The 24,661-nt window shown below is 44.0% G+C and overlaps 1 protein-coding gene across 1 annotated transcript in view; it reads left to right on the forward strand.

Annotated features, from left to right (window-relative positions):
• LOC104617793 (TGF-beta receptor type-2) overlaps window positions 1-6,431 on the forward strand; it is a gene marked incomplete at its 5' end in the record, with an annotated part of 19,994 nt that extends 13,563 nt beyond the window's left edge. Inside the window, 2 exons of the mRNA XM_010283210.1 lie at window positions 2,453-2,580; window positions 6,035-6,431. Coding sequence (XP_010281512.1) covers window positions 2,453-2,580; window positions 6,035-6,214 — 308 coding nt within the window. The remainder of the gene's footprint in view (window positions 1-2,452; window positions 2,581-6,034) is intronic.
• Between the last annotated feature and the right edge of the window lie 18,230 nt (window positions 6,432-24,661).

The following is a 24,661-nucleotide window of genomic DNA, read 5'->3' on the forward strand; positions in this document are numbered from 1 at the left end:
GAAGCAGGATAATAAATAGCAAGGATGTTGCATGCTTTTCAAACCGAGGGAAGGCACAACTGTATTACTATGAAGTTATTACAGCAAACTGGCATCTGACTTCACTTTCTTTTTCTTTACCACAAAAAAAAAAAAAACCAAAACCCAAAACCAACCAAAAACCCCAAACCTGAAAAACCCATTCAGTCTTAATATTTGGAAGAGGAATACTCATAGCATAGAAAGATTTTCTTAGACAGGGAAAATGTATTACAAACCTATCAATTCCCTGGGAACGTTTTCCCGTGCCCCATTTGGACCATCTCATGAAGCTGAATGGCCTTCAGATTAAGCTCAGCACCACAGCACCCTCTGTTCAACATTCAGAATCCTCTGACTCTTCATACTACAAGAAGATCTCAGAGCCTTGGCTGGTGTCCAGCCACTACCATATTGGAGGTGGTGTAGGAAATGGCTGTCTAGGTCACGCAATTTAAATTTTCCCAGCAAACTTCAATATTTTGGTTTGCTTTGAAAGTAGAGGTATCTGCTTTGTAATAATCGTGCATCCGCTGCACAGGACTCCAGGTCTGACCAGCAAGATGGCAACTTCCCAATTAACTTCTAGGGCTAAAGTTTCGTAAATTTACTTTGGCTGAGTAATCTCTAACTCAGATTAATGCGAGAGAAACTGGTATGACTTCTTGGAGAGGAAAGAAAGCAAAGCAGACTTTGACCCTTGTGGCTTAAAGTGATTTACGTATGAGAAGATAGGAGTTACATTTTGGGACTACAGCCACTCTCCAGAGCATTGTGTGGACAGTGGCCAGCACCAGATGATTCAGGAGAAGGAGAGCGAGCTCTGCAGGTGGCATCTGTGAGGTGATCTGCTGCACTGCAAACACAGTTTGCAGCTGGATCTCTAATCGCTAAACTTTGAAGCACAAGGTTTAATATCCCTCCCGAAATGTTTGTACCTTGGCTATTCTTTTTAAGTATTAGAAATTCCCTCTCTTTTTCGGTAGCCTATAGTCTTCATCTCATGGCCATCATGTAGAAATGAGATCTCTAAGGTTTTGGATAAAAGTCCACCTTTTAGTTATGTTCAATACTGCCTTGTTTTTATCATAAGACATGACAATCAGAAGGATCTGACCTGTGTTATCTTGATTATTAGTTCTTTCCAGTATTTTACCATATGACCTCTTACCTTTCTCTCCAAAGGAAAAAAAGCCAAACATTAGAGGTTCTTCCCGTTTTGTTCTGGGCCTTTAAATCGTTGTTAGCTCCCTTCTCAGAGCTTCTTTTTACTCCTTGAGAGGAGTGAGCAGCACTGGACACTGCTCACTCAACAAAATTTGAACTTTAGTTGTAACATTACACAACAGTACTGTGTCTCCTGTCTCGTTCATCTCTCTTCACACATCTTCTGGGCACTCACATGCATTCTTCAGACTGCCTTGTAGATTACACTTCAGATTTCTTGCCCTCAGTTAATTCCTAGAAAGAAATAAGAGGCAGCAGAACAGGCCAACTTCATAAATCTTTATCTAATACTAGCAAGTCATTAGGCCTGTGAGTAAAGTCTCCATCTGTTCCCAAAGAAACCACAGCATTTTCTACACTGTGTCAGCATCTACTATAATATTTCCGCTCTCAGAGATTTCTTGAGTTTTCTCCAAAGGTCCCATATGTCTGCCTCTTCCTTTCTCACTCCAAAGAAAAGCAAAGAAAATATGCAACATGCAAACAAAAACTAGAATGGCAGCAACCCCTTCAGAAAGCTGTGCCCCCTGTATCATGGGCCAAAACTGACCCATTTTGGGAGAGAGGCCTAAAATAAGAACAGACTACTACTTTCTACAAGGGAACACAGCTCAATAATAAACAAGGGTAGCATAGCAGCTTCCAGCACTGCTCCTTACTGTATCTTTGTCCTTTTCAAGCAACTGTTTCCTCCTAGTTCTGTTTCTCTCCTTCCAGTCTGGCACATTGACATCTGTCATGACCTAGGTAGATTTCAGTTTATATTTCACCTGGTAAGTGTGTGTGGACTCAGGGGACCTAAGGGGGACCAAAGTAACCAGTTCTTGCAAGCCTGGCTCAGGCAAAACTCACCTTGAAGCTCCTGTGTGTTTTGCCTCAGCACGGATTGAAAGGCTCACGTACCATTATAGGTTACTCTGCTGCTCTGACTGTTGCTAATATGATTATGTACTAAAGGGTTTAAATGAAAATTGTTTAGTTGGCTAGGAGAGAAAAAGGGAGGGAGGGAGCGTGTGGGAGAAACACATTTGAAACATTTTTGAAAATGCCAACTGGCTTTGCTTTGTCTGGAGCTGGTCAAGCAGAACAGTGGCACTGAGCAGCTAATCAGTAGCTCCTACTCCTCCAGAGAACTGCCAGCTCCCTTCCCATTTGGCATCAGCACAGCACAGCTGAATACCCTTGTGTTTGCTTATTCTCTTGGCAGAAGTGAAAGAGTACGAGCCCCCATTTGGCTCTAAAGTGCGAGAACACCCCTGCGTGGAAAGCATGAAGGACAATGTCCTAAGAGACAGAGGGCGACCTGAGATCCCCAGCTCCTGGCTTAACCATCAGGTAAGAGCACCGTATGTGTGCAGCTGGGAGCTGCACCACACATTTAGCTGCTGCCCAAAGCCTGAGCCTTAACTCAGTGCTGGACCTCTCTTGCACGGATTAGAGCCCTGTCACATGGTGACACCCGTGCTGCCCATGGTTCAGACACCACAGTGCTCTGCACTGTGCTTACCCCAAAGCCCTGGGATTTCTGCTGCCCACCAGTGTAATATAAAAGTGATCAAAATAAAAAGATTGGAAACCTGAGACCAAACAATCAGCCAGACAACCCAGAATAATTAGGGCCTTAAAGCACGCTTTGTGTAGGCCTTGAAAGGGCAAAGAGAACAACTTCACACACGGGCCCCTTCAGCAGAGAAAACAAATCTCTGTACTTTTATCATGGAGAGCAGTCATAGTTGTATCCCAGCTGTTGACAGGTTTAAGAAAACGGGAAATGAGTCTTCAGCAAGCCAGTCTGTTTTTATTCAGGTTGCACATTAGCAGTCCATTTCCCTTGCATGTCATGAAGCACTGTCAGCTTTCCCCATGCATGTACACCATGGTTGCACCTCCTAGGCAATAGTAGATTCCTCAGTAGATGAAACTGAATGGAAGCAAGCCAAAGGCATGCATTTCTTCACCTTTGCTCTAAGCAGTTTTATCAGTAGAGAGAAAATGAGAATCGTGTTGTAGAAGAAGCGAGGCTTGGTCATTCCACTTGTCAATGAAATATGTTGAATGTTCTTTACAGACAAAAGGAAAGCATCGTAAACATTTATAAAAGCCCAGGCAATGAAGATCAGCTAATATTTCCATCAGGAGCAATGTAACACTCTCTTTTTCATTCCAGTTGAGATGTTAAAATCATAGTCTAACACCTACTTAAGAAAGGCCAGATGAGTGGCCAAAATCAATCATCTTTCCAACCAAGCACAACGCATCTGCCACCTGATGACTCGGGCAGAGTGTAGCCCCTTCCAGAACCACAGGGACTTTCTCCTTATGTAGTCATCTGTGATGAGTAGGGTTACTGAGGAGGGGCCTTTAACTGGGGAGGAAAGCTGTATTTTGAGGGACATCTGAGGGATATCTGATATTACCAGTACTAAAAAGACGTTGACACTTTTAGGAGCCATAGATACAACCGTCTTCTAAATGACAAGTTGAGCTGGGTAGAAGAGATTATACTAATGCTCATCTTTATAGAAAAGAACTGCTTGTAGAAATTTTTAAACATTGTGGATAAGCTAGTAAAAGGAATCATGAGTTGACGGCAGTTGTTTGTTTTCCACGAAGACAAAATGAAGTCCAAACTGGTAATACAAATGTGGTACTTTAGAAGAGCCCAATTAACAAAGCAGAAAAGAATGCTGATTTAGATCATTTGGGAGAAAAAAAAATAGTAAAAACTGCTTAAATTTAGGAACAGTGTGAGAACATTTCTTTGGATATTCAAAAGACATCGTCTCACATGTGAAAAAATTAAAGTAAAGAAGGGTAGAGAACCGATAAGGGAAACAGAAGAACAACAGGAAGATCTGTGGTCAGCAAACTTGAGGATAATCAAAAGAAAATCTAACAGCACCGATCTTTTGCTGGATAGGAAAGAAAAATACTCCTTATGCTAATGCAAAGGCAGAAGTGGTAAGCAAATATTTCTGTTCTGCATTTCGGAAGAGTCAGATGATGTACATGTAATAGAAGGTGATGAAAGCCCCTAAAAGCAAAAGTCACTGGCACTTAAAGCATGCCTAGGGCAGTGTTAGGTGGCCCAGAGACTTGTCTGAGTTCAGGACGAGGCTACTGCTGTGGGCACTGCAGTGGGGCACTGCATTACGTGGCAGTAGAAACGGGAAATACCACTGGTTATGCCTTGGAGAGAAGTGTCTGGGAGCTCGTTTCATGCACAGCCAGTCGTAGCGGCAGGCGTAGGTGTGCCTACGGGACCCCCGTGGTGCGCAGGCGCGGGGCAAGCCCGCAGCTGTTATCGTGACGGCAGGCCTGAGTGCGTGGAGGGCTGCAGCTCAAGGTCCTGGCGTAGAGCTGTAAGGTACGCTGTGAATTTAGTCACCTCTGGGTTCAGGTAGCAGGTAAGGTGATCACAGGTTTGGACCAAGGTGTCCTGCACTCAACTTTAGAGACTTCTTCCCTGTGTCAAACCCAGACCTCGCTCTGCTCCCGGTACAGGGCATCCCACCACCTGGGAGGACCACATGTCTGCACTTGTGTGTCACCAGGATGGGCACAGCCAGCTCTAACAGGGTTCAGCTAAGAGTCAAAGGCAGCAAAGGGATGCCTGATAACATACTCATGGGACATTTAATGAAGGTGGATTTAATTCCCTTCCTCTGAATCCCTTCAGCATTTCACATTGCGCTATCTAAAATGCAGCGATGCATTAGCTTCCGTGGGGCTGTGACAGTTTGCAGCAGCTGAGGATCTGCTTTGAGCTCCCTAGAAGTTGCTCTTACTGTAATGGCTCTTCCATATTCATTTCCTTCCTCTGCAGTCGTGTTTTTGTAATGAACTCGTTATTCATCGTGATAAAATTCTGGAATGGATTTACATATTACATTTTTCCCCCCCTTAATGAGATTTGTTGCACTATTGATTTCAAGTTAATGTTTAATATTTAATTTAATTTACTGCTTGTAATTTCAATGCCAGCAGAAAACTAATGTTATTTGTATACAGACAATAACATTCTGCTATTAACATTGACATCAGTCAACATCACCAATTAGGTAAATTATGCAATTAATGCAGTGTTGTGAAATGTTATTTTTTTAAATAAGAAGTTTAAGATAAATCCTACTTAATGGGCTTTTAGTGTCATAAAGCAAAGCACACAATTTCCTGGCAAATACCTCGTGTTTATAAAATGCATTACAGAAATGCAACTGTTTTTTGCTCCTGTAAACATGTGCATCAGCATTGAAATGAAGGTTAAATAGTTACATCTGTGAGTGACATGTGTTTAAGTGTTTGTGGGACTCTGGCCCGTATTTGCACATAGATTTATTTAGCCTGCAAGGAATTCATAAAGGGCTGATGTAGGGCCTTGATATTGCTGGCAATCAGGATTTTGTTTGAAAAACCCAAACAGAATTCAGGTACACAAAGGCCTGGGTAGAGTGGGAAGTGCTGTTATCCAATAATTCCAATGGTATTTATTAAAAAAACCCAAAACCTAAATGATTCTATAGCACTAGTCCAAAGTACCATTTTTCTTGTTATAAGTATCAGAATATATGCACAGAAATGACAGCATTAAGTTGCTGAAAATATTGTAGTAGGATTTCTTTCAAAAAAAAAAAAAAAAAATCATGCCCCCATTATAATAGCAATAGAGCTCATAAAGCACCTCCAGTGAATAACCCCCTGAACTTCAGAGGGCACTAAAGCAACTCTGACAGACGGGCTTTGGCGGTGACCGGCCCCATCACGGCTGCTCTCTCTGTGCTCTCCGCAGGGCATCCAGATGGTGTGCGAAACCCTTATTGAGTGCTGGGACCACGACCCCGAGGCCCGGCTCACGGCGCAGTGTGTCGCGGAACGCTTCAGCGAGCTCAAGCACCACGACAAGCTCTCGGGAAGAAGCTGTTCGGAGGAGAAGATCCCCGAAGACGGCTCCGTGACCACTGCCAAGTAGCGCATGCCCGAGAGCTCCGAAACAGAGGGAAATCGCTCCTGGACGCGTTCACCTTGGCAAAGGAAGAAGTCTTGATCGGTGCCTTGACTTGCTTCCTGGAGGACTGAGGCTGTCACTACTCCCTTTAGGCTCCGGCTCTGGACAGGGAGATGTGTTTGTGAGAATTAAAAGCCAGGGAGTAGGTGTCATACCCTAGCATTGGCTGCCGGCATCATGTCATAGGAGGAGCTATGTATGATAGCACTTCCTCAGGAAATGAGATTTGAAAATAGCCAATAACATTATGCACTTTATTAATGCCTGTATATAACTATGAAATTGCTATTTTTATATATATATATATATACATATATATATAAAATGTGTGTGTGTATGTGTATATATATGTCTATATATCTATAAACAGCCATGCTCTGAAAAAAAGAGTTTAAAAAAAAAAAGTGCTTCCAGGAAATTACCAGTGCATTAGAGGTCCCTCCCCATTAGGGAAGGAGCCTGGGGAGACTGGCAGAGCACGACACCGGCAATTGTGCACTAAGCACTCTGCCAAAAAGATAGGAATAATATGCAATGAGAAGATGGCTTTCAAAGCACGTGCTGTAACCACCCAGCTGTGGCCCTGCGGTTCACAGTTGCAGGAGCAGTCTCAGAGCAGACAGGCCAGTTTGGCTTTGCAGTTGTACCTACGTGGCCCTGCAGCACATTTTGGAAGGTTCAGGGATACCTTTGCCTTCTCACCTTAACTCCAACATCCTCACAGCGTCCCAGAATGGGAGTGCAAGGAGGTTTGGTCCTTCCCACACGTGTTTTGATACAGAGGTCATTAATGTTACATGTTTATTGCTTTGAATTCATGCTGCTTGCAAGCAGGTTGCAGAACACCAGCAGGATCAGGTTTCCCCTCCTCCCATCCCACCCCCAAACCATACAAAACAAGACAGGGCCAGCAATAATCCAAGCAGATGTTTTATATTTGCTCTGCATTCTGAGTGCAGGCAGTGCTATTTTTTTTCCTTCCTTTTACCTTGATTGTGTTGCTGTAGGAACAAACATTTTTTTTTTCCCTCTACAGCATGTCTAATTGCTTGACACACCACTGTCTGACTGTTCCATGCTTTCTGGAGGAAACTAAGAGACAACAGCCTGATGCCTTTGTTTTTGCAAAAGGACCTTGGAGGTGATGGAAAGCTCCGTAGCATTAGGTTAATGGCATATCCTGCCCTCAGCACTGCTTGCATGTAGCACTGCCCTCAGCAAGTCAGCAGCTAACAGGAAAAATCCAAAACACAAGAAAGGCGATTCTTTCCAAAAAGATCCTTCAGACATTGCTTACATTCTTCCAGTTCTCCAACATGTTTAAGACAGTTGACATCACATTGGGCCTGTGTAAATGACAACAATGTGTTTAGTAAGTGCTAACAATTTTGTCTTCAGGAGTTTTGCAGTGATTTTTCCACTTTTTTCTTCCCCACGGCATGTGAGTGGGCCTTGGACATTAGAAATTCAGCCAGCACAAACCAGCCCTGTACAGGTGTACTTGGTACAATTTATTAAACACCTTTGACAGATAAACATTGATACTCCTTTAGAAGGCGTTGCCGTATAAGTCAATAGGAATCATACTTATTCAAATAGGAGTTAAGATTTATGATGACAAGTATTTTATTTGAAATGGGTTTGTATCTGCTTTTTTAATTTTTTATTTTAACGAAACTACTTGGAAATATTTAAACAGAGCGGGGCAAACCCTCAACAACTACAGTGGAATTCAGAGGATACTATGTCAATTTTTGTATTTGTTTTTTGGAAAAGGAAAAGGAAAGCAGGCAAAGACCTGGTGGGGGCCATGGAGCTGCTGGTGGTGGGGAGGGGGTGGGAGAGGGAATGTGGCAGCCCTTTTCTCTTCCTCCATCCAGGCTGAAGGTCAAGGAATGGCGTCCGGTAGTTCTTGACAATACTGACATTTTTATGGTGGGTTTTTTTACTACTACATGTAAAGGAAAATTTTTATTCTTTTAAGGAATATTTCACCTGTACATCATGTATGAAATAGGAATGTGAACAATATGTACTCTTGTATATCAAAATTTTCAAGCACTTAACTTGCTTTGTAAACAGTTTGGGGTTTTTTTGGTCTGATTTTGTTTTGTTTTGTTTTGTTTTGTATAAGTCAAATGTTTATTGGAGCAAATAAAATAACACCAACTCAAGTTTGTCTTTCGTCTCTGGAGCATACAGAATAGGGAGAGGGCTCTTCCTAAAATGAACCCTATCCTAAGATGACTCGGGCCCATTCCTTCCCCCCAGAGGTCCGAGCGTCATGCTTAGTCTGTATAATGGCCTTTGCATGTGTCCTGCTTTGCTAACGACTCCTTCCCCCGGTCTCCATCCTGCCCTTCAGCAGAACAGCACTAGCAGGTACCCAAACTTGCTGGCCCTTCAGTCCCGACACGGTAAAACCTTCACTAGTCTCAGGGGAGGGGAGGGAGAAGAGGCTGCACAGCTGACACTCTCCTACTTTTAGGTTGCTCCATTCTCATTGCAGATAAGACCTTAGTTAAACCTCAGTCGTTTTGGTGCTGGTATTAAAGGGAGCCAGAAGACAGCCCGCTAAATCTGTGTCACTGAGAAGTGTGTGATTAATGTGCTTGTGCCTCACAGCTGCTGAGCTCCGCTCAGAGCTTTCACCTTTTGCAGCGGATGCCCCTCCCGTGGAAGACATGCAGAACACAAGCACCACCTAAACACAGAGCGGGCTACCTCCCTCCCCCCACCCCAAATTGCCCCCAGCACGACTTAGGTTGAATCTGAGCCTTTACAGAGGACGCAGCCCACCAGTGCCTGCTGTAGGCACCTGAGACTCTCCAGGCATCGCCATCTTTTTCAGGGAATGTATTTTGGTGCCAAAACCTCTACCACAGCTCACGCTGGGCTGCGCTGAGCATCTCCTTGTGAACCTTCAAGTGGGGATTCCCCAAACAGGCACCCAGGCGTCTGCGTTCATGAGGCGAGCAGAATCCCAGAATAACTGAGGCTGGCAGGGACCTCCGGCCCGGGCGCTGTGCTCGCCGCTCGTCTGGTCCCGGCTCCTGTTCAAAACAGGCAGCTTCGATCAGGTTGCTCAAGACCTTGTTGGGTTTTGAGTATGTTTGACGCTAATGATTTCACAGCCCCTCCGGGCACCTGGTACTCCGAACAGAGCGAGGCACGTAGCCGGTGTCGGGCGTGGTGCAAAGCACAGCAGCCACATCGAGTCTAAAACTGGCAGACGGGAGCTTTGTGAGGCAGGCCCTGCCTAGGTGCCCTCCCAGGCAGACAGCTGCAGGTGACCAGCTCGTCCTTTAGGCCAGCCATCCTCTCCCCGTACTACCAGACTACAAATCGGGCTGCCCGGGGAGGGTGCGTGCTCTGCAGCCGGCCAAAACCAGCTGTCTGGGGACAGCATGGAGGGGCCTGCAGGGAGCCTTGTCGCGGGGCAGCTGGCAAGGGCGCAGCCAGGACAGGACCCCCGCCAGCTGCGAGGCAGCGCAGCCAGCACCGGCCTGGCTGCAAGTTGCTCTGACGTTGAGGGTGGGTGAGACGCTCTGCAGCCTCCCGCTCCCCGGCAAGCCTTAACCGTGCAGCCTTCCCTTCTCCGCTGCTCCTTCAGGGAAGGTCAGGCACAAACCAGCTCTCAGCCTCCCCGCGGGCGTGCAAAGCCTCCCTGCCCACACCTCCGTGGCTTCCAGCAGCGCCCTGCCAAGCCCCAGGCAAGCCGAGCACCGCTGCGGTCAGCCCCAGCGTTTGCTGGTGCGCTGGTGGCAGTGGCCACCCCTCACCAGTCCCCACCACTGCCCACGTAGTGGCAAAGATCTTCAAGCCCTGACATCTTGTTTACACTGGCTCAAAGCCTTTTTTGCATAGCAAGGCAAACTAGTGTTGCAAAAACAAATATGAAGTGTGTTAAGAAAATGTAGCAGGCAAACTCCACAGACCTTTCAGTCTTGAGGAGTACAATATCCTTGACATAAAGTACACTGTATCCTTTTCAGTTAAGGCTTTTGCCCACCTTTCTTATCCTAAATTCGGTATTCAACATCCTTCTGTAAGCAGCTCTTAATTAGCACGTCAATCACCATTTTACCGCCAGGGTACGCAGCAAGCAGGCTCCAGCTGTGCAATGCAGAAGGTAATCCTTGGGTTTACTACTGAACCACGCGATGGTCTGAACTGGATGACAAAGTTTCCCGGTGCAGAGCACTTCTGTGTTACCAGTCCGCACAATTCCCAGCACAATGGGGATTTCACCCCGTTCTGGGATATTCCCAACTGCTACTGGAATAGACAAGAACGATAAAAGAAGAAAAGATCATGACCCAGCTCCTGAGGGCAGGGCGAAAGAAAAAGAAAGGCATTAAGACATAGTTACTCTGAATGCTGCTGGAAACTGGGCCACATGGAGAGCACCTGCAATGTTGTCCTCTTGTCAAGCCAGCTGTGCTGGGACCCAAGGGCTTCCTTCGCTTCCAGAGGAACACGCATTAATTTATTTCCTGATCCTTAGCTCTGTCTTGCCTTTTTTTTTTGGCATTATGTTTTTAATAAAACGCTGCCTATGGCAATTTTTCCCTCCAGCCACAAAAAAGATGGAACGAATTCTGTTCTAGACTGTCTGCTTGTTGTTCCTGAATGCTGTTTGGCTGCGTTCATGCTGCTTATTGCTTGGCAAATGTTCATGCAAGTGGGTGCACGCCATGTGTGTGTTTTCAGAAGGCTCTTGCTGCGGGCTGCCAAAAATTGCAGTCTCATCCCAGGTCAGGATAAGTGATGCACCTCACTGCAGGATTTTGGTGGGGTTTTTTCAGGCACCTGTGTCCTACTGGGCTACATTTCCTAACATGACCCACAAGACCCAGTTGGCCTGAACCCATGGTGTCCCAGCCTAGCTGTTCAGACCCCATTTCCTCACAGTTCCTTGACATATTGGCAGCTCTCACCTATTATTTTGGACCTCCGGCAGCTGAAAGGCCCTGCTTATGGGTAGAAAGGTGAGGACAAAGTCAGTGATTTGTTGAAATACGGCCAAATTATGAGGATCCTGAGAGGACCAAGCCCAGGAAATAGATTTAAAACTCTTGACTACTGAACGCTTTAAGCACCATCTAATCACTTCATGAAGAGGCGAAGGCAAAAGGCAGCTCATAAATTATCCGCTGTGAATTATTTGCTCAGTTATAATGGTGATAAACCAGTCTCTTCAGGCAGCTGCATTTACATAGCTAAATTCTTGAAAAATAAAATGGTCACCTCATCAAGTTGGCATGATTAAACTCCCACTGCTGAAATGCCTGTTTTGCAAACGTGCTGCCATGTGAAAGCAGGTAGGGCAAAGATCCCTGGCATTTCCCCCCAGGTTAGCCATCTTGTGTGTGTCACAGGAGGGACCGTTGAAAACACCCCCCCTTCTTTCTCCTCCGCTGCAGCAAGGCTTTCCTGTGGAAGAAGAAACAAAAACCAATTCACCTCCTTCTCTTTTTTCACCGATCTGTGGCTTCAAGCCCAGGCCACTGCTGTCCCCTCCCTGCCGCTCCTCTCCTCCTCCCAGGCACCTTCGGTGCCCAAGTGGGGGCTGCGCAATGCGCTCCCTTCCTGCCTCCGCTTTTGGATCGGCACGCTGGTCTTTCTCTCATGAAAGCAACTCATGGTATTTGTCTTTCAGAACAAGACCTGCGTCAGATATTGGGGTTTAAGTGTTGGACTCAGCCTTGCATGACCTCCCGGAGGGCACCTCACCGTCTCTTCTGCTCAGGCTGAAGCCATGCCCATCCTCCCGTGGCCTCCTCCCCCCTGGTCCCCTCCTCTCCCCAACAGGGACCGTCCTGACCTCCAGGGTCTGTCTTCCTCCAGAGACAGCACCTGAGTAAATCTATTGCATACAGCTGTTTAATACACCGCCACTTCGCTTGTTTAGGGCAGGAGCGATGCAGAGGAAGCAAAGCCCAAAAGAAATACACATCATACATGTTTCTAACCAGCTCGCATGGAGATGGTGGTCAGGTCTCCGGCCAGGCTTGCCAGCTTTCTGCTCCAACGTGAGTGGTTGGGTGAGGGTCCCCAGACTAGGGCTGTCTCCTTAGTTTTCTGAAGGAGAGGACAACCACATCATCCCCTCCTGGCATGCCCAAGGTGAAGCTTCCATGGATTTGTCATCCACATGAGCACTACCCCCCTTCACCTTCGACTCTCCCCCTCCACCCCTGTGAATCCCACTCCCTGAGCCAGGAATTAAAACACCCCTACAACATTTACAGCCCTGCTGCAGCTGCAGTGTACGCCTCAGTCGCCTGCCAGCGCGACATTAAGGACCTTTGAAACGACCCGGTCTTTGCAGAGTGCCTCAGCCACCGGCTGGCTGCGACAGGCTTTAGGGCAGTGCTTTATTTAGGATGAGCTAAGCCGAGGTGGGATGCAGGACGTGTTATCAGAGCTCCTCACCACCACCCTGGACAAAGCCCAAACCTGGCGCGTTCCTTCTCGCACAAAGAGCTCCAGAAATAGACTTCCTTCTGTTCGAAATGCGCCGGGGTCTTCACGCTTCAACCTTGCGGGAGATCATTTAAGGTTAGAAAATGTTTTACAGAAGATACTGATTGCATCTAATTCCTGCTTTTGCTTGAAGGTGACTGCTGCCGTTCTAGTTCTCAAACAGAAGACAGTATAAACTTTTCCTGAGATAAACATCTGTCTCTCTGTGCCTGCAAATATTTAGCTCTTAAAGGCTGGTCTTCATCTACCAACTTCCTTATACATGTGTGTGAACCCTGAGAGGATCTCTGCACTAATCTAGCAAGCCTGTCTTTGCTAGTAAAATAAGATGATAAAAATACTGATCTTCAATTGGAAATACATCATTTGGCAATGTATAAGAAACGCTTCCCCAAGCTCAAAATTGACAAGGGTCACCGCTTCGGAGATTGAGATGAAAATACAAAGCTACTCTGGGCTCTTTCACTGCATCATTGCAGTGGTTTTTTGGGAATCATTTAAAGTGAAACACTACTTTTTGAAAGAGCAAAGCCTTTTATACAGGGTATATGAATGCCTGGAATGACAAAAACAGTGTTTCCTCTTTGACCCAACAAAACTGAACTAAAGGCTGTCAGAGAAAGGCCGCGGTAAGAAGAAAACACAAAGCCCCTCTGCTCACACCACCAAGGAAAGCAGCTACGGGCGCTGCCGCCAAGGAGAAGCGTAACTTGCCGCACGTGGGTTAACAGACCGCGCATTCAGGAAGGGAACATCCATCAGAGAGGCACTTAGCAAGCGAAAGACGATAACTGCTGATACTTGAATCCAGCCTCATTTCTGGAAAGGTGAGGTTCCCTCCTTTGGTGAAATTAAAGCCAGGGTATCGATTCTCTTCAGCTGAGGTACTTGCTTTCCATCAGCCACCTGGTGCTCCCGGAGGCAGAGGAAAGTAGGCCATACCTTTAATTAGCTAAAATGTTTTGAACAGGACATAAATCTCATGCCAGGACTTCTAATTTTCCAGTTGTTAAGCCTCGTACACTTTTATACAGACTTACTCATGTGCTTTGGCTACAACTTCTTCTGCTCATCTAATCCCCATCTGAGAAGCAGGAGCAATATTTCTCTAACATGACACTTCAGCCTCACTACTGAGGAGGAGTTTGCAAAAGCAACTTGCAGGGGATTAGACTGAAATTTTTCTTGTAATGCTTTGAATGGCATAGCGAAATGCTCCCATGTTTTAAGGCATTAATAGCATCTCCCATTAAACAGCAGGTTGTTTAGCCTGAGTACTTCTGGAAAGGACATGTAAGCCTTATTAAATCAGGGGAAAAAAAAAATAAGGCAATTTCATTTTAATGTAGGAATGTTAACATTAATTTGCTTTTCTTGAAATAATTTCTGGAATGGCTGCTTTAAGAACCTAATCTTAACAAAGCCATAGGAAATGGAAGAAAGAATTTAAATTAACTCACTTCATCCATTTATAAATTGTTTATGTTAATCATGGTAAACCAAACAGGATTCAGCCATACTTAAACACAGCCTTTGCCCAAGTATAAACTGTTTATTATATCCATGACACACAACCAGACAAAATTCATTCCTGATCTGGGGAAGAGACTAATTTGGTTTTATTAGCTCTAGAGAAAAACATTTTGGCAGAAGAAGGTTTGCTTTTCCATGTAAAACATTCTCAGGAAAACTCTCCCGAGAGCGAGCGAGCGATGCAGCGGAGTCTCACCACCTTCACCACATCAGCAGCTTGGCCTAAACCCGGCTCCCAGGGCAGGGCAGTCCCTTCCCCGGGGGAGCGGGGCCGCGCAGGGAGCCCCGAGCAGCAGCTGGTCAGACAGCTGAAGCTTGGAGAGAGGAATCCCACACCGTGTGCCGTCATGGACTTGCATTAAGAGACATATAGTAAGACTAAAGGGTCTAAAGATTAAAGACTAAAGAGGTCGGTAGGTTTGACCTCAGCGAGTCGCCCTCTTAGGTCTATAGATTATAGGCAGATTTTTAGTTCGGACAAGGTGCTTTTCACACAGTGGAGAGTGGTCACAGACTAGCTTAAAGAGCGGGTTGTTCTTTTCTTTACGTGTTGTCACATTGCTGCTAATGATATAGAGTATTTGGCTCAAAAAGTCCTAGAGAGAAATACACTAGGTTTTTGCAGATAAATTTTTTTTCTTTCAATTTTGAATTGAAATTTTTAATTTTGACAATCCTTGGTGAGTCTTGATTGCCACGTGGGTTGGCTAGTCTGGAGCTCTGTATTTTTGCACTACTTGCCCTGATGTGCAAAATCAATCGTATTAGCTTCTAGCAGAGATGGAAATCTATTTCATGGACAAATGCATGAAATAAGCTTTGGATACAGGGTCAGACAGGTCAAATGATGATGTTAATTTTTTTTCATCTCCTTTTCTATATGTATGTGCAGCCTATGCATTAGCAATTGAAATGTATGAATGTCATCGAGCAAATGACTCTTCTTGCCATCATACCACCACATTTCTTACTTGAGCCATGTATCTTGGCAATAATAAAATTAATAACTTGAGGTTGTTAAATGCTCTGATGAATAACTTGTGTATGCTTGTGACTCCATTTTGCTATACTTTACAGTAAGAATGCGCCTTTAAATAAATTCTTTAATTCCTTCCAGGTGTAATTAAAATGAAATTATAGGTATTGTGAGCTGTATGTAGTGCTTTCATTAAGACAATAAATATGAGGGGAAGATCTCTTAATCAGGCGGGGGGGGAGCTCTTTTTTCTTAATGTCCTATGAAAAAACCTCCTACATGATTGTCTCATCAGGCTCTGTACTCCAGGACCAGAGCAATGTCTTTGTCTTCCAGTTCTAAAGAAAGCCTTGAACTAAATACTTAGGGATTTTTTTTAAATGAAGAAAAACATTTAAAAAAATAAAAGAAATCCATTCAGGAAGAACTGTGCAATTGAAAAGAAGGGTGGCTGGAAAGGCCAAAATGTTTAATACTTCTTGGGTTGTATCAGTCTTCTCCCTAGCTACAGTCAGACAATAAAAGATTAATTTTCAAACTAGCACGGGATAAGAACAGGGTAGAAAACTCTTAGTATATTGTATTGTTTCAGCCTGACAGATCTGGATGAAATTCATCCTCACAATACCAGATCCATTCGTGCTTGTCTGTCTTTGACTACTCTGACCCTCCTGCATAAAACGGGAGTACGTGTCTGGCTCCAAACCCAAACACATGTCCCAGCCACATCGTGGCTCTGTACCAGGCAACACCTCGACGCTCACCCATCCGCCCCTTCCCCGACCCCAGCTTTCTGGCAGAGAGCACCCAGGCACGTGGCCCCAACAGGACTTTCAACACCCTCCAGCCTCTGCTCCATCTGCAACCAACCTAAGGTTCAACTATTTGAGGACCAATTTCTCTGAGCTGCAGTGTGCCCCGGCAAGGATTTCTGCAGTCGCACAGTTTGCTCCCATGTTGCCAAAGACTGCCCATGGGGCAGAGGTGGTACTTACCGTTTGAAAGGCGACAAGAGATGCTGGGAACCCGTTGAGGTCCCTGCATCTCAGAAAATTACAGGGAGTGGGAGGGATCAAACTATTTGAAGGCAACTGGAAAATGAGAAGGTAGGAATCAACATGTATTTGTCATGATTTTTTTCCCCTACAGGGCAGTAGGTCATGTAAAATGGAGAAGATAGATACAGTAAATATCATAACTCTTGAGCTTAGAAAGGCTTTTGACATCACCTCAAGTGATATTCTTGTTAGCAAACCAGGGAAATGTTTTCTCAATTCAAGTACAGAGTGGGTGCAAAGCTGACCTGAAAGATATAATAGTTACTATGTAGATCCCTAGGAGGTGTTGAGCATGGTTCCACAGTGACCCAGGTCTAGCCCTGTTTGGTATTTTAAATAGTAGCCTAGGTGACAGACTAAAATATATGCTTATTAAATCTGCAAACTGTATTGCGCTATGAGAGTCTGCAAGTGTGCTGCAGGACAGACTGACAATTCAAATTGCTCTTGACAGATGGAATAAATGTTTTGAAAAACATGATTCTCTTTAGTGGGAACACTTACAAAAGAGTAATTAAGCATCCAGATATAATGGTGAAAAGCCACGCAGAGCAGCTGGCCAAAGAAGTGGTCAGAGTGGATCACAAGCCAGACAATAGTGTCAATTGTGTCGTGCTGTTACACAAGGTGGCAAACGTTCCACTGTGATGTATAGACAGCAGTGGTGGCTGAGAGACATTCAAAGTGATCCTGCCTCTCTTTTAAACCCTGGTGAGGTTTCAGAGGACTGCTCTGTCTTGTTTTGGGCAACAGAATAATCAGAAGACTTTCATACATGGCCTCTGAGGAAACATGGGAGGAATGACTGTAGTTCAGGACTAGAAAGGAAGATGATTAAGGGGCAATAAGATAATAATCTTTGAACATGTAGACGTTGCAGAGAGGAAAAATATGTGTTGGCCCTATTCATGGTGGACGGATCAAACAGAGCGGGGAAAACCTAGATTATCCATTAAGAAAACCTCATGGGAAGGCTGCAAGATGTCCAGCACGTTTGGTCTAGGCAAAGGTTAGACACTACTTCTCTGGTATCACTGATCCTATCGCAGGATGGAGGCCATGTTGTTTTGATGACATCTTGAGATCCTTTGCTGCTACAGGGGTTGCAGTGCAGTTTGGTCCGTGTGTCCAAAGGTCTGAGTTCAAGGGTGGTTGAGAAGCTGGAAATTTTGTTCTATGGGAAATTCCAAAATGTGCTGGGGCACAGGGACAGGACATCCTCTTTCGTAACTCACCATAGAACATTGATATTTCTCATGGAAAGCAAAATACTAAAAACGCCAGACATTTGGATTGCTTCAGAATAAAATCAAGCCTGGAAACTCAGCACTCTGAGGCCATACAGCTTAAAAGTGGCTTGCATGCTCCTGAGTCCATTTTTAAACCTTGGTAAAGAGCAAGGGTGAGGAATAACTGCTCAGCTGAGGGGCTCAGAGATGGGGAAGTGCAGTTCTCAGGGCGCCTGATCTCCTCACTGCTCAGCCAAAATCCTGGGTGCCCCAAACACACCGGTGTGATCATGGGTTACAAAGAATGGAACCACATTCCCATCGCTATTTAGGCAGGATGGCAAGAAATCGGCACAGGTTTGCAGTGCCGCTGCGCACACATTTACTTAAAGTCCTTTGAAATGCCTTAAGTTACACCAGGGGAGGTTTAGATTGGATATTAGGAAAAATTTCTTCACCGAGAGGGTGATCAAGCATTAGAACAGGCTGCCCAGGGAGGTGGTGGAGTCACCATCTCTGGAAGTGTTCAAAAAACGTGTGGATGTGGTGTTTCAGGACATGGTTTAAGGATCATGGTGGCGCTGGATTAATGGTTGGACTTGATGATCTTGAAGGTCCTTTCCAACCTTAGTGATTCTGTGATTCTGTGATTCTGTGAAATCCAATGTTTTCACAGGAGGCTTTTAACAACACAACATTTTCTGACAAATCAGTTTTATCTGAAAAATCCCAGGAAGTTTTAGTTCCAGTTCCCTCCTCTACCACATGCGAGACATCCAAGAGCGCTCTTTGGAAGATACCCTCTGTGTATGGCACAAGTTGGTTCCCAGAGGAAACACCAGTAGGTGGAGCACACGACTAAGCAGCACTGCTCTTTGTCTCTGTAAAACCAATTAATATCCCCACTGTTCACTGCTCCCAGCTGTTCACTGCTCCCAGCATCAGGCAGCAGAGCTGGGCAATAGAGGCCTGGATTGGCCACTGACCGCTGCCCAGATAGGGTTTCCTTGCTGCCATGCTCCAGATGAAAGGCTAGATCTGCTTTGATGTTTACCAATTAATTTCTTGGCTGGCTGATTTATTTATATGGCATTTAGGCTTAGCTCTTACACTGCTATTTATTCCATCATTATATTTATCCGCACAATTTTCCGTTTACCAAGTGTTCAGTACATCCTACCTCTAACCAGAAAGTTCTTGCAGGTTTTTGCAAGTCCCCAAAGATTTTGCACATTGTTTAACTGAGTCTCCCCTGCCTCAAGCTCTTAAAATCTCCTAGTTCATGCGTGTCGCACTCTAAAATTTCCAAATTAGCTTCATTAGCAAACTTCACGAATATATGTCTAATTTTTCTCAAAGGGTTGGTGATAATAATATGAAGTTAGCTTAGCCCAGAATCAGTACCAATACTTGAGTGGTATCTTCCTTTCTCCACTGCCCATTTTCATCTTTCACTAGATAGTCCTACCCACCTTACATCTTCTGTCCTGCTTCCCATCTTATGTAGGTTTTCTCAAATGATACTACATCAAATACCATAGGAGTCGAACCTAGAAAATCAACTTTTTTCCCCAGCAAGCTCTCTGGTTAGCCTAGCACTGTCTCCCCTCTGCTAAGCCCGTATGACACTATGTCTGTCCCATCTTTCACTCACCACTGTCTCCTGTTAGTAACTCCTTCAACAATTTTTCTAAAGCCACAGTGCAAGTTGTCACAAAAAATAGAAGTTTTAAGTAAGTTCCTTGTGCATCATTCTGCTGTAAAACAGGACAACTAACATTTCTTTCTCCCACGCCTTGTCTTATTTAGTTTCCCAAGGCCAAGTTGGCCTCAGGTTGTACAATGCACAGGGAAGCCCTGATGGTGGTAGTACCTTAGTTCTGACAGGAGCAGTGAGGGATCATAATCTGGACAAATCCATTGCTGAGAAGGAGAAGGCAAAATGCCACTCCAAGACACCAACCTGAACATTGCTTTCACTTCAGCTTTCAATCTTTCCTCTTCTGCTACTCTTGACGTTCTTCCTACAGTGCCAAATACGGAAAATCTTCCTCTGGAAAAATGTCCAGGCATGAGAGAGGCCACAGAAACAGAGCAAGAGTAAAAAGCTGTATCACCTGGCCCAAAAGGACCAGGATGTATAAAGCTGTAGCTGCCAGTGCCTGCCAGATTTAAGGAGTCGATTCCCAGAATGACAAGCGGGGTGAAAGTTTCTTGGAAGAACAGTGTTGTGCAGAGGACAATATAGACTGCACAGTCCCAAAAGCAGATGTTATTTTCCATGGGCCTCTACTATTTCATGGCAAGTGCTTTCATCATACTTTCCATTTTTAAATAGCTCTGTAGAAATTCTCACTCTCCAAGTTACTTACAAGAAAGAAATTACTTCATCAAAACAGAACATCTGTGTTTGGCAAAACTATTAAGGGTCTATGTCCTTCATTTTCTATTATTTGCCTTTTCCTTCATAAAATAAAGATTTTACTGATTTTTTTAAATGAATTTAAGAAATGTGATCCACTGTACTTCAGTTGTACGCAAGCTAGTAAGGCTTAGAGTGGTCATCTCTGGTGGGCTTTTTCAAGGTTACCCTTTCAGTTTCACTTTTATTATTGAGACTGCTTTAAAACAAAATTTACCCTGATACATACACAAGTTGTTAATGTACTACAAAGTGTCCTGTCTTCTGAAAGGGCTTATCTAGGACCAGTGGATGGACCATGCTGTGTCGGGGCAGACTGCTGCAGTGTCAGGGTATATGCAAGTTCTCTGACGACCCCATGATGAGTACTGCTTCACCGCTCCACTCCCGCAGCGCAGCTCTGCGGCGCATTCACGTACGTTAGGTTTAGTAGAGGTTAATCGTTCACACGACCATTGTTTCCTTCTGTGGGTTTGCCTCAAAACCTTTGACGTTCTCTTCATTGTACCTCTTGCTGTGCAAATTTCCTTGTTTTGTTTTGCTTCTCAAAGTAATTTTTGGTTAATTATTGTGTAGTTACAGAATTAGAGTAATAACATCTAATTGTACATCTGAAGCAAAAACATGTAATTGTGGGAGAGTAGATTCAATTTAAAGAAAGAAAACCCCTTCACCAGGGTTTCTCGTGGTTTACACAGTGTATTTGCCAGGCAGTGCTGCTTTGATTGCATCTAACCTGCAATTAGCATGTGCAATTAAGACATAATGAATGTGTGCAATTGCATTATTTCGGGATGTAGCAGTAGCAATATTTAGCAGTTACTGTACTAGAGACAGTGCTTATAAGCTCAAATGATTTTATCAGCATTTACCACAGGAAGGAGGGCAGGCGTGTGAGTGGGCCTTACCTACAAGCGACTTCCAAGATGAACGCACTTCAGTCTCCTGTTGAAAGCCCATGGAAGTAGCCAACAGGGAAGAGAGGCTGGGCAGATTTGGCACTGTTGAAAATGGGGTACTCAAACACTTTTAGCTTAGTTTCTGAATTATTCTTCTCCTCTGCCTTCAACATTTTGCATTGGTTTTGTAAGCCCAATCACGCTACCCAAGGGTTTAAAAATAAAAATTATTTGAGCATGAACTAATGCTGTGATCTGTGTGTATGAGGAAGCCTCAGACACATAACAGGTTTTTAGATGCTCTTACCTGGCATTCTGGGAATGCAACTCGAGCAGTTCTACTAGGCTTTTCTTAAGACATTTCTTGTCCTTTAAGGGTCAAATGATATTTAAAAGCATCTTGATGCATCATTGAAGGATACAAATGAAAATACATTTCAATTCAGTCTCACAGAAACAGAGGTAAATCTGAACCTCTAGGCACAAACCCTGAGTAGATAAACTGAGATGTTCTGAGTGCCAAACTGCTGGTGTTGAAATGGAAGATCCCAACGATAAAACTCAGGGCCCAATCCAGCAAGGGTTTCCAGTTACAAGCACTAAAATCATACATAACAAAACTCTATTGATTAGTATTAATCTATCACAGATAATCATATTAGAAGTCCTCAGACCAGGATTGCTTCTTCCAGGCACAATGATTTGTGTGAGTGATTTTTGCACATGGACCCAACACAAAATGCCCAAAGTTCTCACAAGATGCATCCACACAACTAAGAGCAAAAACTGCCTCAGCGTCCCTTCTGTCTAAATATTTCCTTTCTTCCATATTGAAAAAAGGTTATTAGAAGTAGACACAAGAAATTATAAATAGTCAATGAATCAGCTTCTACACTGATTTATACCTGTACTTCACTACTTCCAGCACTTGACTTAGCATCCCGAGAGATGGTGCTTGTCAGTAACTAGGAGAGGAAGCTCATGGGCCAATCCCATCTAGCTAGAATAGTAAAAAAAAAAAAAAAAAAAAAGCCATTTCTGCAAAGACAAATTAACTTCTGCATTTGAAAGCAAGAACAAGATAAATTGTGGCACATTTTCAATCCAAGGTGTTTATTAAAGATGATATGGGCATAGCACACAGATAAACCACACCCTGAAGCAGGGTTAAACTAGGTTTCACATTATAAAGCTGTCCTGGCACTTTGTTGTTTCTCCATCTGGAGAGCTCCTACATAACTTTTTTATATATATCTCTGCAGTTTTAGATTGACAAATGACAAACACAGCCTGTAATTATAAGGGTATCATTTACTTAACTTTTTATTAAAATCATCAGCTACAAAATAGACATTTTGTGCATACTAGTACTAAATAGGCAACTATGAGAAAATTACATTGGTCCTGAAATGAGACCATCATACTGCGCATCTGGGATGTGATAAGGGGTCAGAAATAATAGAAAATATATGGAGATGAGATAAGGTACTCGCATCACACTGGAAGGTTAACCTATACCTTGGAGGAAATCAGTGCACATGTTGATCTGAGACCTATTTTCTGCAAACATTAAAGTTCCATTTTGCTCTCATTTAAAAACACTATAGCCACTACTCCAACAGAAAGGAACTGCATTACTTCAGTCTGACGTGTGCTATTTAAGTGTCACAGTATCTGGACACAGAGAAATGCACTAACAACAGGAAAAGAAACAAGACAGTAAGACTTTTTTGATAGTAGTGGTGTCACGAAACACCACAGACCAAATTCTTAGCTGATGGAAGGTGACATAGCTCCCCCTGAATCAAAAATCAAGTATCCACCGAGAACATGGACCGTAATCAAAACAACTTGACACTGTATTCTGTCTTTCCCTTCAAGGTCAAAAAAGAGAAGGAGAAGGGGTAACAGTCCTATCTAACTCAAGAAGCAGCAGTCATCCCATCCATCCAGCACCCCTTGTGTACTCTGCAATCCAGACAGAGTGGCTGTGAGGCTAAATAAGCTTTACAGGCCCTGAATTTAGTTAAGCCAGAAACAGAAGGTAATAAATGATGAAGTGAACTGCAGATACTACAGGGGAGAATCCAGGGACCACATCATTATATCGAGTTTTATGTTAATATCAATGAGAGTTTTGGATTAAAGTCTTGTGCTACAGCACAAGAATACGCGCTTCCAGGACACTGTTAAAGGCATCTGTCAGGTGCTGTAGGGTAACTCCTGCTCCTATCTCCTGCTCTGATACTGTGACCTCTGTGGGTATCATGACTTTGTTAAACTTTCATGCCATCATCCTGGAGATTGGAAGTAGGAATGTCACACAACGTTGGATCCTAGTACAATGTAGGAAATGAAAACAAGAAAGCCTTGTGTTTCAAGACAGCTTTCACATTATAGCAGAAAGGTTCATATTGGTCAGTGCCACCTCAAATACAGAATAAGGAACAAACATCAAAACAATAAAGCTAAGTAGGTGTTGATCACAAGGTGAAAGACATGGTTATTTCCATTAGTTTGCTGCAAAAACTTCACCGGAAGAAACACATTTCTATCTTTATAAAATAGATCATTTTATAGAATAAAAACAGATCAAAAGTAAACTGTAATTCTTAACACAAACATAAAGTTTAGAATTTAATTTTGCAATTTAAGATTGACCGAAAATACTCAGACTGTTCATATCCTAAAATCACAAGCAGGCTTTCACTGAACACCACTACCTTAATCTCAGTGCAAAATTATAAGTTATATACTGATAACGTAAGATTGAGTCATTGCAAACCTGTAGGAAAATACAGACAGACAATGACAAATACGCAGTTTTGCTATACTCTTAACGTTTAGTCACCATGCATAAAAAATATACCTTTCAGGTAAATATTTTTTTTCTCTGTTAGAATGTTAAAGTGCATCTAAAAGCTGCTAAATAAATCTTTACACTTTAAAAACAGAGAAAGGCAAACAGCAGTTCAGAAATGACAGGTAACTCCTGTTAACAAGGAGGTAAGAAGTTCTAAGTGCTATTCCAGTATTCTCAGCTCTGCTGAAGTGGTGGTGATATTTTGTGGGGGCAACATTGGCAAACACTGACTGGGCCAAATCATTGTATTTCAGAGGATCACAAAATCAGTTCAGTTGGAAGGGACCTTAGTAGGTCACCTAGTTCACCTGCTCAAAGCAAGGTCAGTGTTGGTTGCTCGGGGCTTTGTGCAGGTGGGTCCTGCAAAAATCCGAGGGTGGCAACTGCACAACCCCATGCTGACTGCGCTCATGGCAGAACGCGTGGGCAATCCACCTAGTTAGGGGCCTTGAGGAACACTTCATACAAGTCCACGATGTTCAGCATTATCAGTGCAATTACCAACCAGGCCTCTACCCTTAAACACATACCAAACTAAAACATTGACAGAGTAGACAGAGTATTAACTAGCATTTTAAAGCTCGCTGAGCTAAATACACTCTAACAGTAACTTCAGAGGAGTATTGCTGCATATGTAAGTGACCAGTTTGAGCTACACTGTGCACAGGCACCCCAAAAACAGCTGCCCTCCCTGCGGGAATGTAGACACCATTTTCAGAAGTGCACCCTTCTCAAGGAAACACTTCCCAGGATGGCAGCAGTGGTGCTGCAAGCGCCGGCCTGCCCCTGGCCACTCTCAGCCCTCATCAGCAAATACTTTCCCGTGAAGGGGTGATCTACCTGCAAAGCTCTCAACATCACTCTGTAAAACGACAGTTTCCAAACTATATGTCCAACTTTTTACTACCTTTCACAAAATAGCACCAGAATGCTGCTGCCATT

The sequence above is a fragment of the Phaethon lepturus genome, unplaced genomic scaffold (assembly GCF_000687285.1).
Source record: "Phaethon lepturus isolate BGI_N335 unplaced genomic scaffold, ASM68728v1 scaffold4843, whole genome shotgun sequence".
NCBI lineage: Eukaryota > Metazoa > Chordata > Aves > Phaethontiformes > Phaethontidae > Phaethon > Phaethon lepturus.